Here is an 18028-nt window from a genome sequence, read left to right on the forward strand (position 1 = left end):
AGAATACCATGCTTACAGGGAACATTGCTGGGGATGCTGGGGGACAAGTGGAGCTTTCAGGACTGAGGTTTTTTGTTGGGTGAGGGTGTGCAGCAAAGGCAGGTAGATGGAGTTAAGGTACAGATCAGCCATGATCTAAATATAAAATAGTCACTAATAAAGCCAATTCAGGAGAAACCCCTTTATCCAGAGAGTGGTGAGAATGTGGAACTCGCTACCACAGGGAGTGGTTGAGGCGAATAGCAGAGATGCATTTAAGGGGAAGCTCGATAAACACACGAGGGAGAAAGGAATAGAGGATATGCTGATAGGGTTACAACAACAACACTGTACATTTATAGAGCACATTTAACACAGCAAGGCGCTTAATAAGAGCGATATCATTAAAACATTATTGACACCGAGCCACATAAGGATATTAGGGCAGGTGACCAAAAGCCTGGTCAAAGAGATCGGTTTTAAGGAGCGTCTTAAAGGAGGCGAGAGAGGCCGAGAGGTTTAGGGAGGGAATTCCAGAGCTTAGGGCCCAGGCAGCTGCAGGCACGGCCGCCAATGGTGGAGCGATTAAAATCCAGGATGCTCAAGAGTCCAGAATTGGAGGAGCGCAGAGATCTCGGAGGGGTGTAGGGCTGGAGGAGGTTACAGAGATAGGGAGGGGGCGAGGCCATGGAGGGATTTGAAAACATGGATCAGGATTTTAAGATCGAGGCGTTGCCGGACTGGGAGCCAATGTAGGTCAGCGAGCACAGGGGGTGATGGGAGAACGGGACTTGGTGCGAGTTAGAGTACGGGCAGCAGAGTTTTTGATGAGCACCAGTTTATGTAGGGTGGCTGTCCAGGAGTGCGTTGGAATAGTCAAGCCTAGAGGCAACAAAGGCATGGATGAGGGTTTCAGCAGCAGATGAGCTGAGGCAAGATGAAGAGGGGTGGGAGGAGGCTGGTGTGGAGCATAAACACCGGCACGGACCAGTTGGGCCGAATGGCCTGTTTCTGTGCTGTAATTTCTATGTGTTTACAGATGTCAGCAGGCACTGTCCTACTAATGCTATTTAAAAAAATAAATGTCACCTCCTAGAGAATCGAACAGTTTGAGCAGAAGGACGTACCGAATGCGGATGCGAGCGGAAGTTCTCAACATCGTCAGCAGCCTGGCTGACCTGACAAACGCTGTCCACTGGATGCCGCCCGGCTTCTTATGGGCAGGGAAGTTCCCCGAGTGGCTGGTCGGACTAATGGGGACGGTTTCTTCGGTGATAGGTCTCTACCAAATGTCCTTCGGATGCAACGGTGCCAAGGACCCGTGAGAGGAGGGCCACGTGACTTTGACCCGGTAATCTGGCACCTTGGCCGGCGGTTTCACGTGATGCCGATTCGTTTTGTGGCTGTGTTCGGTGACGGGAGGTCGTTGGCTGTTGTTTTTTTCGGGACGGGGGGGGGGGTGTGTGTGGGAGCCGTCTCCGCACGATCAAAGGGCCGCCTGCGGCTTCATATCACCGCACCCACCCCACCCCCTGCTGGACCTCAGCCGCCGAGGCGGAGCTAGAGCTTCGTGACTTTATCCCGGCGAAACCTCGGCCCTGTCCCCAAGATTGTCATCAACCGGCCTGACACTATCACAGAAATCACAGAAACCCCACAGTGCAGATAGAGGCCATTTCGGCCCATCGAGCCTGCACCGACACATATCCCACCCGATCCCCGTAACCCCTACACCAACACATATCCCACCCTATCCCCGTAACCCCACATATTTAATCCCCCTAACACTAAGGGTCAATTTATCATAGCCAATCAACCTAACCCGCACATCTTTGGACTGTGGGAGGAAACTGGAGCACCCGGAGGAAACCCACGCAAACACGGGGAGAATGTGCAAACTCCACACAGACAGTCGCCCGAGGCCGGATTCGAACCCGGGTCCCTGGTGCTGTGAGGCAACAGTGCTAACCACTATGCCACCGTGTCTGCCTAACAAGGCACCGCTTCGCTTCCATTCTACCGAACTGGCCAAGCTCAAATACGTCTGAATTTTGGACCCAGATTAGCAATCTCCCGCCCCCACCCTTTACCATAGAATCTTACAGCGCAGAAGGAGGCCATTTGGCCCATCGTGCCTGTGCCGGCTCTCTGAAAGAGCTCTCCAATTAGTCCCACTCTCCCATTTTTTTGTTTTTACTCCGAGCAAGTGTCGAGGAAGTTCCCTTTACACCGCTTACCTGCTTGCGGGAACGATCGTGAAGAAATGTGTGGGTTACGGGCTTTCCCCGTGACCTAGAGGGTAAGACTTTGCACCAGCACAGGCCCAGGATTCGACCTCAGGTCTGTACTGAGTTAGCCAACCTCCGCGCCGGGGTGGGGGCCCTACAAATGGCCTCAGTGAGCTAGAGAGCGGAATAATCGATCAGGGAGGGAGCTGCTCTTGGCCACTGTCCTTGCTGGGAATGTGCATGTGTGTGTGTGTGTGGGCTTCGGGCGAGGTGGAGGCCGGGCTCGGCTGCGAAGTCTTCCGTTTCACCACTCCCGAGTCTCGGCAGACCAGCGGAGAACGGCTACCACAGGCCCTCCCGACATGATTCTCCGCTTCTGGGAAGAAAAGCAGGGTTAAATATCGGGTCAAAATAAAAAAACTGGGGAACTTTCGGATGCCGTAACTTGGCTTCACTAAATGCCGTTTGTCGGTGTTGTGAAGTGGTTTGTACCCCACGGAAACCCAAACACTGAAACCTTGCGTTTAAAAGGGTGACACTGGGTTAAATAGCAGCATGTCATTTATCTCCAGGTTTATATATTTTTTAATTACTCAAGCCGAACCCAGTTGTGTGCCGTCGCTCATTGTTTCTGTGCAGGGGACAGTCTCCCAGGGAGACCCCCCGCCCCTCCCCACCTCCGTCCTAACTTACAAAAGACAAGTGCCCGTAGACAGACAGAGCTACCATTGCAGAAAATGTTTAATGTTACTGGAACACAGCAACAGAAATAACATTACTCGCTCAACAAATGTGTAAAATGATAACAGATGAACTGAAATCTAACCTACAGCGTAAAGAAAAGTGTTTCAGAGAATTAAAAAATCCAAATGCATTTTTTTCCAATAAAAACATTCTTATTTCAGGTTTCACTTTTTCTCTTTTGTTTGCGATTTTTTGATTCTGATTATAAAGCTTTGTGCCCTCAATTTTCTCTAAATTATTAGTAGGCTGTAGAAATTAAAGTTGTATGTTTTCCACTAAAGAAATTTTTTTTTAAAATTTATTCATTCATGTGGGCGTCGCTGGCGAGACTGGCATTTATAGAAACATAGAAACATAGAAGCTGGAGTAGGCCATTCGGCCCCTCGAGCCTGCTCTGCCATTCAATGCGATCATGGCTGATCATCCAAACTCAGTACCCTGTCCCTGCCTTCTCCCCATATCCCTTGATCCCTTTAGCATTAAGAAATATATCTATAGAAACATAGAAGATATTGCCCATCGCCAGTCGCCCTTGAGGAGGTGGTGGTGAGCCGCCGCCTTGAACCGCTGCAGTCCCGTGTGGTGAAGGTGCTCCCACAGCGCTGTTAGGGAGGGCCGAATCCGATGCCTAGGTCGATCCCGGGTAGTCCGTCCGGTTTAATTCTCATTATACATTTTGTAGTGCTTTGTTACAACTGAGTGTCTCGCTGGGCCATTTCAGAGGGCAGTTAAGAGTCAACCACATTGCTGTGGGCCTGGAGTCACATCTCGGCCAGACCGGGTAAGGACAGCAGATTTCCTTCCCTAACGGTGAACCAGATGGGTTTTTATGACAATCCGGTAGTTTCATGGTCACCATCACTGATACTAGCTTTTTGATCCAGATTTATTTAATTCGCTGAATTTAAATTCACAAACTGCCGTGGTGGGATTTGAACTCGTCTCTCTGGATCATTAGTCCAGACTCCTGGATTACTAGACCAGTGATTACCACTACACGACTGTTTCCTACAATACAACAGTGACTCCACTTCAAAAAGTACTTCATTGGCTGTGAAGCGCTTTGGGACGACCTGAGGTTGTGAAAGCCACTATAGAAATCCAAGCTTTTCTTTCATTTTCGAACGTGGGAAGTTGCCTTCGGTGTTTCTGCGGGAGTCTCAAACTATATAGACCCCGGCAGAAGAATATAAAAGCAGGTTCACAGGTTTCCGACTGAGTATCGCTTCTAAAACGCGACCTGCGAATGTGCGGCAGCGCTGCTGAAATAAAAAACAGAGAACACTGGAAATAGGCAGCGTCTGAAAAGAGAAAAAGCTGCCTCTGTGTATTTCTCCTTTGTTGCTGCATCTCCAAGAGGCCCCCAGAGTTTTTACTGCAGGTTTTAAAGGGGCGCCTTCATCGTGGAGCTTTGTGCTGGCTTTATTTACAAACGTGATGCAGTGCTGTGAATTCTGCCAACGCATTGCCATGGCAACTATATATCCTGACTGAAATAAAGCCTTGTTCGCCCTCAAACAAAAAGGCTTGAAAAAGGAAGTGTCGAGGGAGAGCTTATTGAGATGCCACAGGCGTGGATAAATTGAATACATGACTGCGGTAGTGTAGCGGTTATATTACTGGACTAGTAATCCAGCGAACATGAGTTCAAGGCGGTTGAGGAGGGGAAAAAAAATCTAATAATAAAAACGCTGGTCTATGTAAAACTAAACAAAAGTGACCATGAAGCTGTCGGATTGTGGTTATAAACCCAGCTGGTTCACAAATGTCCCTTTAGGGATGGACATTACCGTTCTTATCTGGTCTGGGCTTACACGTGACTCCAGTCCCCCCACACTAACGTGGTTGGCTCTTAACTGGCCTCTGAGCGTGCCTTCAGCTGCCTAGGTCTTGAGCTATGGTATTTCCCTCGCCCTCCCTCTCCTCCTTTAAAGCCTACCTCCCTGACCAAGCCTTTGGTCATCTGCCCTAGCATCTCCTTATATGGCTCAGTGTCAAAAAAAATTTTTTCGCTACCACTCCTGTGAAGCGCCTTGGGACGTTTTGTTAAAGGCGCTATATAAATCTAGGTGGTGGTTGTTGAAGTGGCCTAGCAAGCCACTCTGTTGTATCAGACTAGGGACGGACAATAAATGCTGGCCTTGCCAGCGATGCCCACATCTCAAGAATTAATCTAGGAAAGTAGTGTTACATAACCACAATCTCTGTAACCAGGGCATAATCTCAAGCTCGGGGATGGGGAGGTGAAGGGGCAGTTTGGATACACACAGTGGGTGTTGAATATACGGAACCGTGATTAGCGTCGGCAAATTCAGGAGGGATCCTGGTAGATATTTGGTAGAGAAGGCTATAAAAGAGAGTGTGCATATGATGTTTTTCCAACTTTGAGACTGACTGGTTGATCCAGCAACAACAACTTGTATTTATATAGCGCCTTTAACACAGTGAAACAGCCCAAGGCACTTCGCAGGAACGTAAATCAGACAAAATAAGAGAATTAGGACAGGTGACCAAAAGTTTGGTCAAAGTGGTGGGTTTTAAGGAGCGTCTAAAAGGCGGAGAGGTTTAGGGAGGGAATTCCAGAGCTCAGGACCCAGGCAGCTGAAGGCACGGCCACCAATGGTGGAGCAATGGAAATCGGGGATGTGCAGGAGGCCAGAATTGGAGGAGCGCGGAGATCTCGGAGTGGTTGCAGGGCTGGAGGAGGTTACAGAGATAGGGAGGGGTGCGAGGCCATGGAGGGATTGGAACACGAGGCACAATGGTCTCTTGTGGTCCTGTGGTGAGCGATGTTCTTTCTCACAGAGACGGTGGCCCTTTAAAACAAATTGTTTCAGTGCCAGTTTACCAAAAACTAGCCAAAAGCTTAAGATTTTGTTTGTTTCGGGCACAGTGGCTGGTGTTCTACCCAAACAATTTCCAAGTCAGAATGTTCTGATAAAATTTACCTTTGCTTGAGGTGTGTGAGGTTTGTTGCATAGCTTGAGTTGTAAAGGGCTCAAGTTAAGCACACAGATGTGAATACTGTAATAGGTTGCTGAGCTATCGTAACAATGTACCCGAAAAAGAACATAAGAAATAGGTGCAGGTGCAGGCCATGCGGCCCCTCGAGCCTGCTCCGCCATTCAATGAGATCATGGCTGATCTTCGACTTCAACTCCACTTTCCCGCCTGATCTCCGTATTCCTTCATTCCCTTTAGTGTCCAAAAATTGACCAACTAACTGCAAAAAGCGAAATTAGTTGAAAAATCTTAGTACCTGTACTATACCAATTTCTAGGGACCAAGAAAAGGTCATTAAATCCTGTCCCTTTCTCACCATATCTCCTCTGTGTGTCCAGAAACTGCTCAAGCCTATTTTTACACTCTGTACAATGTCCTTCCCTGGTAACATATTCCATGACTCCCCTTTGGGTGAAAATACTATCACCTGATGTCTTTTGCTACTCCCAGCTTCCTCTAACTCCTGTTCCCTGGTATTTGAATCCTTTGCCATAAGTGAACACCTTGTCTGGATCAATGTCTTCGGTTCTCTTTATAAACCTCATTTATTGGCACCTCAGTGTCTCTTTCCTGAAGGAACTAAGCCCATCCTTCCTCCACAACCTTTTTTTTTTTAATTCGTTAGATTTAAAGACCGCATGGATGAACTACAGAATTTGTTCATTCCAGTTTGGCATAAAAATAAAACAAAAAAGGTGACTCAACCGTGGCTAACAAGGGAAATTAGGGATAGCATAAGATCCAAGGAGAGGACATATAAATTGGCCAGAAAAAGCAGTAAACCTGAGGATTGGGAGCAGTTTAGGATTCAACAAAGGAGGACAAAGGGATTAATTAAGAAGGGGAAAATAGAATATGAGAGTAAGCTTGCAGGGAACATAAAAACTGACTAAAAGCTTTTATAGATTGGTGAAGTCAAGCTTAGGTCCCTTGCAGTCAGAATCAGGGGAATTTATAATGGGGAACAAAGAAATGGCAGACCAATTAAATACATATTTTGGTTCTGTCTTCACAAAGGAGGACAAAAATAACCTCCCAGAGACGTCGGGGAACATAGGGTCTGATGAAAGGGAGGAACTGAAAGAAATCAGTATTTGTAGGGAAATGGTGTTAGGGAAATTGATGGGATTGAAGGCCGATATATCCCCAGGGCCTGATAATCTACATCCTAGTGTACTTAAGGAAGTGGCCCTAGAAATAGTAGATGCATTGCTGATCATCTTCCAACATTCGATGGAATCTGGAACAGTACCCATGGATTGGAGGGTAGCTAATGTTACCCCACTATTCAAAAAAGGTGGTAGAGAAAAAATGGGGAATTACAGACCGGTAAGCCTGACATCGGTAGTGGGGAAAATGCTAGAGTCCATTATAAAAGATGTAATAGCAGAGCACTTGGAAAACAATGACAGGATCGGACAAAGTCAACATGGATTTACAAAAGGTAAATCGTGCTTGACTAATCTACTGGAATTTTTTGAGGATGTAACTGGTAAAATAGAAGGGAGAACCAGTGGATGTGGTGTATTTGGACTTTCAGAAGGCTTTCGATAAGGTCCCACATAAGAGATTAGCGTGTAAAGTTAAGGCACATGGGATTGGGGGCAAGGTATTGACTTGACTGGTTGGCAGACAGAAAGCAAAGAGTTGGAATAAACGGGTCTTTTTCTGAGTGGCAGGCAGTGACTAGTGGGGTACCGCAGGGATCGGTCCTTCAGCCCCAGCTATTCACAATATATATCAATGATTTGGATGAGGGAACCAAATGTAATATTTCCAAGTTTGCTGACGACACGAAACTAGGTGGGATTGTGAGTTGTGAGGAGGATGCCGAGAAACTCCAGGATGATTTGGACAGGTTGGGTGATTGGGCAGAAGCATGGCAGATGCAATATAACATGGATAAATGTGAGGTTATCCACTTTGGTGGCAAAAACAGGAAGGCAGATTATTATCTGAATGGCAATAGATTGGGAGAAGAGGAAGTGCAAAGAGACCTGGGTGTCCTTGTGCACCAGTCGCTGAAGGTAAGCATGCAGGTGCAGCAGGCGGTTAAGAAGGCAAATGGTATGTTGGCCTTCGCAGCGAGAGGGTTTGAGTACAGGAACAAGGATGTCTTGCTGCAGTTGTACAGGGCCTTGGTGAGACCACACCTTGAGTATTGTGTGCAGTTTTGGTCACCTTATCTGTGGAAGGATGTTCTGGCCATGGAGGGAGTGCAGCGAAGATTTACCAGACTGATACCTGGGATGGCAGGAATGACGTATGAGGAGAGATTGGGTCGATTGGGCTTATACTCGCTGGAGTTTAGAAGAATGAGAGGGGATCTCATTGACACTTATAAAATTTTAACAGGACTGGACAGACTAGATGCAGGAAGGATGTTCCCGATGGCGGGGGAGTCCAGAACCAGGGGTCACAGTCTAAGGATAAGGGGTAAGCCATTTAGGGCAGAGATGAGGAGGAATTTCTTCACCCAGAGAGTGGTGAACCTGTGGAATTCTCTACCACAGAAGGCAGTTGAGGCCAATTCATTAAATATATTCAAGAAGGAGTTAGATATATTTCTTAAGGCTAAAGGGATCAAGGGATATGGGGAGAAGGCAGGGACAGGGTACTGAGTTTGGATGATCAGCCATGATCTCATTGAATGGCAGAGCAGGCTCGAGGGGCCGAATGGCCTACTCCTGCTCCTAACATCTATGTTTCTATCAGGACCCTTGCAATTCACCTCTGCCTGATTTCAGTCTTCGGTCCATCCTGACTTGGAAATATATCGCTGTTCTTTCATCATCGCTGGGTCGAAATCCTGGTACTCCCTAACAGCACTGTGGGAGCACCTTCACCACACGGACTGCAGCGGTTGAAGAAGGCGGCTCACCACCACCTTCTCAAGGGCAATTAGGGATGGGCAATAAATGCTGACCTTGCCAGCAACGCCCACATCCCATGAATTAATTTTTTTTGAAGTCTTGGTATGAGGGACTTCAGTTCTGTGGGGAGACTAGAGAAGCTGGGATTGTGGGGAGACTAGAGAAGCTGGGATTGTTCTCCTTGGAGCAGCGAAGGTTATGGGAAGATTTAATAGTGGTGTTCAAAATTATGGAGGGTTTTGATCGAGTAAATAAGGTGAAACTGTTTCCACTGGCAGGTGGGTCGGTAACCAGAGGACACAGATTTAACTGGTAAGAACTGCATCTTACCCGGTACTAACCCTCATTTACCTGGCATCCTCATCCTCGCTAATTTTGAAATTTATCATTAGGTGGGTGGTGGTAATGGAATAAATCCAAAAAAATCAATAGGCTTAATTATAAAATTATCTAGTTATTTTAAACTAGATCTTTTAAAGGGGTATTTAAAAAACCCAGAACAATACAGTGCTTAATCTGCACGGTACATATACACTGTTATAAACTCAGCAGACACGCGGGACTCATTGCAAAGATGCAATCTAATCTCCCAAGTAAAAGCTCCTTGAGCTTTGAAATTGCTGTAAATTATATCTAAACCCCCTCCACCCCATGAGATTACTGCCTTGTAAACACTGTCAGGTATCCACACGAGTCTAGATTTTCCGAAAACAGATCAGCAGTGAGGTAATGGTAATATCGGAAAATCTTAGGCAGTCTGCCAGAAATGGAAAAAATCTGCAGGGCCATTTGGAAAGAGCGGGGAGGAGTGGAAGGAATTGGATGGCTCTTTCAAAGAGCTGGCACGATGGGCCGAATGGCCGCCTCTCGTGCTGTGGGATTCTACGAATTCTGTTTTTTTAGAACGTAAACTTAAGTCTTTTTATCGTATCCCGCTGTGTGTGGCTGCATCATAAGAGAAGCCCGACTTCAACACCCAGTCTGAACAGAACCATACGGACCAGGAAAGTCTTGCATTGGATCCCTGGTCTGTGCTGAGCCAGGGTTAAGGTCGGGACGCTGTCATTTCATAGAATTATACAGCACAGAAGGAGGCCATTCGGCCCATTCATGCCTGTGCTGGCTCTTTGAAAGAGCTATCCAACTTCTCCCACTCCCGCTGCTCTTTCCCCAGGGCCCTGCAAATGTTTCTGTTTCAACTATAGATCCAATTATCCTTTTGAAAGTTACTATTGAATCTGCATCCACCACAGGCAGTGCATTCCAAAAGAAAGCTTTGCATTTGTGTCAGCTGTGGCTCAGTGGGTAGCAACCTCGCCTCCGAGTCAGAAGGCTGTGGGTTCAAGTCCCCACCAAAGACGTGAGCACAAAATTCTAAGCTGACATGGGAGTGCTGCACTGTCTTAGGTGCCGTCTTTCGGATGGGATGTTAAACCGAGGCCCTGTCTGCTCTCTCGGGTGGACATAAAAGATCAACCATGATCTTATTGAATGGCGACGCAGGCTTGAGGGGCCAAATGGCCGCCTGTTCCTAGTTCTTATGGTCGTGAAAGGTGCTATATAAATGCAAGTCTTTCTTTATTTTTATAGCGCCTTTCATGACCTCGGGAAGTCCCAAAGCGCTTTACAGTCAATGAAATACTTTTTGAAGTGTAGTCACTGGTAATGTGGGAAACGCGGCAGCAAGTTTTGCACAGCAAGCTCCCACAAACAGCAATGTGATAATGACCGGATAATCTGTTTTTTAATTATGTTGATTGAGGGATAAATATTGAAACCAGGGATAACTCCCCTGCTCTTCTCCGAAATAGTTCCATGGTAACATCCACCTGAGAGGGGCCTCGGTTTAAAGTCTCATCCGAAAGACGGCACCTCCAACAGTGCAGCACTCCCTCAGTACTGCACTGGGAGTGTCAGCCTAGGTTTTTGAACTCAAGTCTCATGAAGTACGACTTGAACCCACAACCTTCTGACTCAGAGGCGAGAGTGCTGCCCACTGAGCCACGGCTAACACTCCAGATAATAATAATAACTCACCCCTGGGACCTGGAGAGGAAATATCCTCTCAATCTTTCTCCAGCAGCTGGAACATGCGCATACATGGGTTGGGAACAGGATTGGGGTTGCTGTTGATGCCCTCCAGAGTTGAATAGCTGGCATTGGTTTACACCATGGAGCCTCAGGAGCCACCTATAAAGATTGACTCAATACACCCATTAATTTTGCAGCTACCTCAGGTATCTGATACTAACCGATATTGCGAGTTCGGATTTAGGATTTATCTACGCGAGGAGGCAAAAAAAAGTGAAGAGCATTTCTTTCAAAACCTCCAGGCCCATGGAATTCGATCCCGACAAACCAGCAAATAAGAACTATAAGTGCGAGTAGGACTGAGTTACCAGGGCTCAGGGACTGAGTTACCAGGGCTCAGGGACTGAGTTACCAGGGCCCAGGGACTGAGTTACCAGGGCTCAGGGACTGAGTTACCAGGGCCCAGGGACTGAGTTACCAGGGCCCAGGGACTGAGATACCAGGGCCCAGGGACTGAGTTACCAGGGCCCAGGGACTGAGTTACCAGGGCCCAGGGACTGAGTTACCAGGGCCCAGGGACTGAGTTACCAGGGCCCAGGGACTGAGTTACCAGGGCCCAGGGACTGAGTTACCAGGGCCCAGGGACTGAGTTACCAGGGCCCAGGGACTGAGTTACCAGGGCCCAGGGACTGAGTTACCAGGGACTGAGTTACCAGGGCCCAGGGACTGAGTTACCAGGGCCCAGGGACTGAGTTACCAGGGCCCAGGGACTGAGTTACCAGGGCCCAGGGACTGAGTTACCAGGGCCCAGGGACTGAGTTACCAGGGCTCAGGGACTGAGTTACCAGGGCCAAGGGACTGAGTTACCAGGGCTCAGGGACTGAGTTACCAGGGCTCAGGGACTGAGTTACCAGGGCCCAGGGACTGAGTTACCAGGGCCCAGGGACTGAGTTACCAGGGCCCAGGGACTGAGTTACCAGGGCCCAGGGACTGAGTTACCAGGGCCCAGGGACTGAGTTACCAGGGCCCAGGGACTGAGTTACCAGGGCCCAGGGACTGAGTTACCAGGGCCCAGGGACTGAGTTACCAGGGCCCAGGGACTGAGTTACCAGGGCCCAGGGACTGAGTTACCAGGGCCCAGGGACTGAGTTACCAGGGCCCAGGGACTGAGTTACCAGGGCCCAGGGACTGAGTTACCAGGGCTCAGGGACTGAGTTACCAGGGCTCAGGGACTGAGTTACCAGGGCCCAGGGACTGAGTTACCAGGGCCCAGGGACTGAGTTACCAGGGCTCAGGGACTGAGTTACCAGGGCTCAGGGACTGAGTTACCAGGGCCCAGGGACTGAGTTACCAGGGCTCAGAGACTGAGTTACCAGGGACTGAGTTACCAGGGCTCAGGGACTGAGTTACCAGGGCCCAGGGACTGAGTTACCAGGGACTGAGTTACCAGGGCTCAGGGACTGAATTACCAGGGCCCAGGGGCTGAGTTACCAGGGCCCAGGGACTGAGTTACCAGGGCCCAGGGACCGAGTTACCAGGGCCCAGGGGCTGAGTTACCAGGGCCCAGGGACTGAGTTACCAGGGCCCAGGGACTGAGTTACCAGGGCCCAGGGACTGAGTTACCAGGGCCCAGGGGCTGAGTTACCAGGGCCCAGGGGCTGAGTTACCAGGGCCCAGGGGCTGAGTTACCAGGGCCCAGGGGCTGAGTTACCAGGGCCCAGGGACTGAGTTACCAGGGACTGAGTTACCAGGGCTCAGGGACTGAATTACCAGGGCCCAGGGGCTGAGTTACCAGGGCCCAGGGACTGAGTTACCAGGGCCCAGGGACCGAGTTACCAGGGCCCAGGGACCGAGTTACCAGGGCCCAGGGGCTGAGTTACCAGGGCCCAGGGGCTGAGTTACCAGGGCCCAGGGACTGAGTTACCAGGGCCCAGGGACTGAGTTACCAGGGCCCAGGGACTGAGTTACCAGGGCCCAGGGACTGAGTTACCAGGGCCCAGGGGCTGAGTTACCAGGGCCCAGGGGCTGAGTTACCAGGGCCCAGGGGCTGAGTTACCAGGGCCCAGGGGCTGAGTTACCAGGGCCCAGGGGCTGAGTTACCAGGGCCCAGGGACTGAGTTACCAGGGCCCAGGGACTGAGTTACCAGGGCCCAGGGACTGAGTTACCAGGGCCCAGGGACTGAGTTACCAGGGCCCAGGGACTGAGTGACCAGGGCCCAGGGACTGAGTGACCAGGGCCCAGGGACTGAGTTACCAGGGCCCAGGGACTGAGTTACCAGGGCCCAGGGACTGAGTTACCAGGGCCCAGGGACTGAGTTACCAGGGCTCAGGGACTGAGTTACCAGGGCTCAGGGACTGAGTTACCAGGGCTCAGGGACTGAGTTACCAGGGCCCAGGGACTGAGTTACCAGGGCTCAGGGACTGAGTTACCAGCGCTCAGGGACTGAGTTACCAGGGCTCAGGGACTGAGTTACCAGGGCTCAGGGACTGAGTTACCAGGGCCCAGGGACTGAGTTACCAGGGCCCAGGGACTGAGTTACCAGGGACTGAGTTACCAGGGCCCAGGGGCTGAGTTACCAGGGCCCAGGGACTGAGTTACCAGGGCCCAGGGACTGAGTTACCAGGGCCCAGGGACTGAGTTACCAGGGCTCAGGGACTGAGTTACCAGGGCTCAGGGACTGAGTTACCAGGGCCCAGGGACTGAGTTACCAGGGCTCAGAGACTGAGTTACCAGGGACTGAGTTACCAGGGCTCAGGGACTGAGTTACCAGGGCTCAGGGACTGAGTTACCAGGGCCCAGGGACTGAGTTACCAGGGACTGAGTTACCAGGGCTCAGGGACTGAGTTACCAGGGCTCAGGGACTGAGTTACCAGGGCCCAGGGACTGAGTTACCAGGGCACGGGGACTGAGTTACCAGGGCCCAGGGACTGAGTTACCAGGGCCCAGGGACTGAGTTACCAGGGCTCAGGGACTGAGTTACCAGGGCTCAGGGACTGAGTTACCAGGGCTCAGGGACTGAGTTACCAGGGCTCAGGGACTGAGTTACCAGGGACTGAGTTACCAGGGCCCAGGGGCTGAGTTACCAGGGCCCAGGGACTGAGTTACCAGGGCTCAGGGACTGAGTTACCAGGGCTCAGGGACTGAGTTACCAGGGCTCAGGGACTGAGTTACCAGGGCCCAGGGACTGAGTTACCAGGGCCCAGGGACCGAGTTACCAGGGCCCAGGGACAGAGTTACCAGGGCCCAGGGACCGAGTTACCAGGGCCCAGGGGCCGAGTTACCAGGGCCCAGGGACCGAGTTACCAGGGCCCAGGGACCGAGTTACCAGGGCCCAGGGACCGAGTTACCAGGGCCCAGGGACCGAGTTACCAGGGCCCAGGGACCGAGTTACCAGGGCCCAGGGGCCGAGTTACCAGGGCTCAGGGACTGAGTTACCAGGGCCCAGGGACTGAGTTACCAGGGCTCAGGGACTGAGTTACCAGGGCTCAGGGGCTGAGTTACCAGGGCCCAGGGGCTGAGTTACCAGGGCCCAGGGGCTGAGTTACCAGGGCCCAGGGGCTGAGTTACCAGGGCCCAGGGACTGAGTTACCAGGGCCCAGGGACTGAGTTACCAGGGCCCAGGGACTGAGTTACCAGGGCCCAGGGACTGAGTGACCAGGGCCCAGGGACTGAGTTACCAGGGCCCAGGGACTGAGTTACCAGGGCCCAGGGACTGAGCTACCAGGGCCCAGGGACTGAGTTACCAGGGCCCAGGGACTGAGTTACCAGGGCCCAGGGACTGAGTTACCAGGGCCCAGGGACTGAGTTACCAGGGCCCAGGGACTGAGTTACCAGGGCCCAGGGACTGAGTTACCAGGGCCCAGGGACTGAGTTACCAGGGCCCAGGGACTGAGTTACCAGGGCCCAGGGACTGAGTTACCAGGGCTCAGGGACTGAGTTACCAGTGCCCAGGGACTGAGTTACCAGGGCTCAGGGACTGAGTTACCAGCGCTCAGGGACTGAGTTACCAGAGCTCAGGGACTGAGTTACCAGGGCTCAGGGACTGAGTTACCAGGGCCCAGGGACTGAGTTACCAGGGACTGAGTTACCAGGGCTCAGGGACTGAGTTACCAGGGCCCAGGGACTGAGTTACCAGGGCTCAGGGACTGAGTTACCAGGGCCCGGGGACTGAGTTACCAGGGCCCGGGGACTGAGTTACCAGGGCCCGGGGACTGAGTTACCAGGGCCCGGGGACTGAGTTACCAGGGCCCGGGGACTGAGTTACCAGGTCCCGGGGACTGAGTTACCAGGGCCCGGGGACTGAGTTACCAGGGCCCGGGGACTGAGTTACCAGGGCCCAGGGACTGAGTTACCAGGGCCCAGGGACTGAGTTACCAGGGCCCAGGGGCTGAGTTACCAGGGCCCAGGGACTGAGTTACCAGGGCCCAGGGACTGAGTTACCAGGGCCCAGGGACTGAGTTACCAGGGCCCAGGGACTGAGTTACCAGGGCCCAGGGACTGAGTTACCAGGGCTCAGGGACTGAGTTACCAGGGCCCAGGGACTGAGTTACCAGGGCCCAGGGACTGAGTTACCAGGGCCCAGGGACTGAGTTACCAGGGCCCAGGGACTGAGTTACCAGGGCCCAGGGACTGAGTTACCAGGGACTGAGTTACCAGGGCCCAGGGACTGAGTTACCAGGGCCCAGGGACTGAGTTACCAGGGCCCAGGGACTGAGTTACCAGGGCTCAGGGACTGAGTTACCAGGGCTCAGGGACTGAGTTACCAGGGCCCAGGGACTGAGTTACCAGGGCCCAGGGACTGAGTTACCAGGGCCCAGGGACTGAGTTACCAGGGCGCAGGGACTGAGTTACCAGGGCCCAGGGACTGAGTTACCAGGGCCCAGGGACTGAGTTACCAGGGCCCAGGGACTGAGTTACCAGGGCCCAGGGACTGAGTTACCAGGGCCCAGGGACTGAGTTACCAGGGCCCAGGGACTGCGTTACCAGGGCCCAGGGGCTGAGTTACCAGGGCCCAGGGGCTGAGTTACCAGGGCCCAGGGACTGAGTTACCAGGGCCCAGGGACTGAGTTACCAGGGCCCAGGGACTGAGTTACCAGGGCCCAGGGGCTGAGTTACCAGGGACTGAGTTACCAGGGCCCAGGGACTGAGTTACCAGGGCCCAGGGACTGAGTTACCAGGGCCCAGGGACTGAGTTACCAGGGCCCAGGGACTGAGTTACCAGGGCCCAGGGGCTGAGTTACCAGGGCCCAGGGACTGAGTTACCAGGGCCCAGGGCCTGAGTTACCAGGGCCCAGGGACTGAGTTACCAGGGCTCAGTGGCTGAGTTACCAGGGGCCCAGGGGCTGAGTTACCAGGGCCCAGGGGCTGAGTTACCAGGGCCCAGGGGCTGAGTTACCAGGGCCCAGGGACTGAGTTACCAGGGCCCAGGGACTGAGTTACCAGGGCCCAGGGGCTGAGTTACCAGGGGCTCAGGGACTGAGTTACCAGGGCCCAGGGGCTGAGTTACCAGGGACTGAGTTCCCAGGGCTCAGGGACTGAGTTACCAGGGCCCAGGGGCTGAGTTACCAGGGCCCAGTGGCTGCGTTGCCAGGGCTCAGGGACTGAATTGCCAGGGACTGAGTTGCCATGGACTGAATTGCCAGGGACTGAGTTGCCATGGACTGAGTTGCCAGGGGCTGAGTTACCAGGGCCCAGGGACTGAGTTACCAGGGACTGAGTTACCAGGGCCCAGGGACTGAGTTACCAGGGCCCAGTGGCTGCGTTGCCAGGGCTCAGGGACTGAATTGCCAGGGACTGAGTTGCCATGGACTGAGTTGCCAGGGGCTGAGTTGCCAGGGCTCAGGGGCCATATCGGCAGTCATGTGAAGAACGGCCCATTTGAATAAGGCATCAAATGGCCCCTGGCAACCCAACTCCTACCAGCAACACCTTCCGGAGATGGGTGAGGGAAGGTAAAAGGAAGGATGTTTAACTCAAGAACTGATAGAGAGAAGGCAGTCATTTAGTCAGTGTTCACATAACATCTGTACACCACCCAAACTTTGTTCCTTGGTTTGTCTAAACCCCTAGAGTTCATCATATCCCTATTATATCCTGAGCTGTGGCTCAGTGTATAGCATCCTCGCCTCTGAGTCAGAAGGTTGTGGGCTTCAGACCCTTGAGTGCAAAAATCTAGGCTGACACTCCCAGTGCAATACTGAGGGAGGTGCCGTCCTTCGAATGGGACGTTAAACCGAGGCCCCGTCTGTTCTCTCAGGTGGACGTAAAAGATCCCACAGCACTATTGCGAAGAAGAGCAGGGGAGTTATCCCCGGTGTCCTGAGGCCAACATTTATCTCTCAATCAACATCACTAAAACATTATCTGGTCATTAGCACACTGCTGTTTGTGGGAGCTTGCTGTGCGCAAATTGTCTGTCACGTTTCCTACATTACAACAGTGACTACACTTCAAAAAGTACTTCGATGATAGCAAAATACTGCGGATGCTGGAAATCCGAAATAACAACAGAAAACGCTGGAAAAACTCAGCAGGCCAGGCAACATCCGTGGAGAGAAAATAGAGTCAATGTTTCAGGTCGAAACCCTTCGTCAGGACTGAGAAAAAAGCAGGAAATGAAACAGATTAAAAGGCCAGTTTGGGGGCTGGGAAATGGGGGAGGGGGTGAAAGAACAAAAGGGAAGGTCTGAGAGGTGAGGAGACATTGAGAGATATTCAAGGTGAGACGAGATGGTAATAGGACAGGTAAAGAGACAAAAGATGGCTCTAGATGAGGTGTGAAATGCGCTGGCAGAGTGAGAGACAGCTGCCATGCGGGAGAGAGAAAAAGGAAAAGTCACAAACCAAAGGTGTGGATAAAAAATATATAAAAATATAATAAGGGCCGAGGTTATGATCTGAAATTGTTGAACTCGATATTGAGTCCGGAAGGCTGTAAAGTGCCTAATCGGAAGATGAGATGCTGTTCCTCGAGCTTACGCTGAGCTTCCGTGGAACAATGCATGAGGTCTGAGTGGGAGTGGAGCGGTGAATTGAAATGACAGGCGACCGGAAGCTCGGGGTCACCCTTACGGACTGAACGGAGGTGTTCCGCAAAGCGGTCACCCAATCTGCGTTTGGTCTCCCCAATGTAGAGGACACCACATCGTGAGCAGCGAATACAGTATACT

At 51.9% G+C, this 18028-nt stretch overlaps 1 protein-coding gene across 2 annotated transcripts in view; it reads left to right on the plus strand.

The window, feature by feature from the left end:
* Positions 1-18028, plus strand: part of enc3 (ectodermal-neural cortex 3) — a 69175-nt gene that overhangs the window by 10755 nt on the left and 40392 nt on the right. Inside the window, exon 4 of one of the 2 annotated variants that reach the window (XM_086004459.1) lies at positions 1076-3112. The exons of the other annotated variant lie outside the window; for it this stretch is intronic. Coding sequence (XP_085860585.1) covers positions 1076-1304 — 229 coding nt within the window. The 3' untranslated portion in view covers positions 1305-3112. Of the gene's footprint in view, positions 1-1075; positions 3113-18028 lie in introns of those variants that run through there. 2 annotated transcript variants of the gene reach the window in all.

This window comes from Somniosus microcephalus, chromosome 13, assembly GCF_052327205.1.
Source record: "Somniosus microcephalus isolate GS21.2 chromosome 13, FLI_Smic_1.0, whole genome shotgun sequence".
NCBI classification, from domain to species: domain Eukaryota; kingdom Metazoa; phylum Chordata; class Chondrichthyes; order Squaliformes; family Somniosidae; genus Somniosus; species Somniosus microcephalus.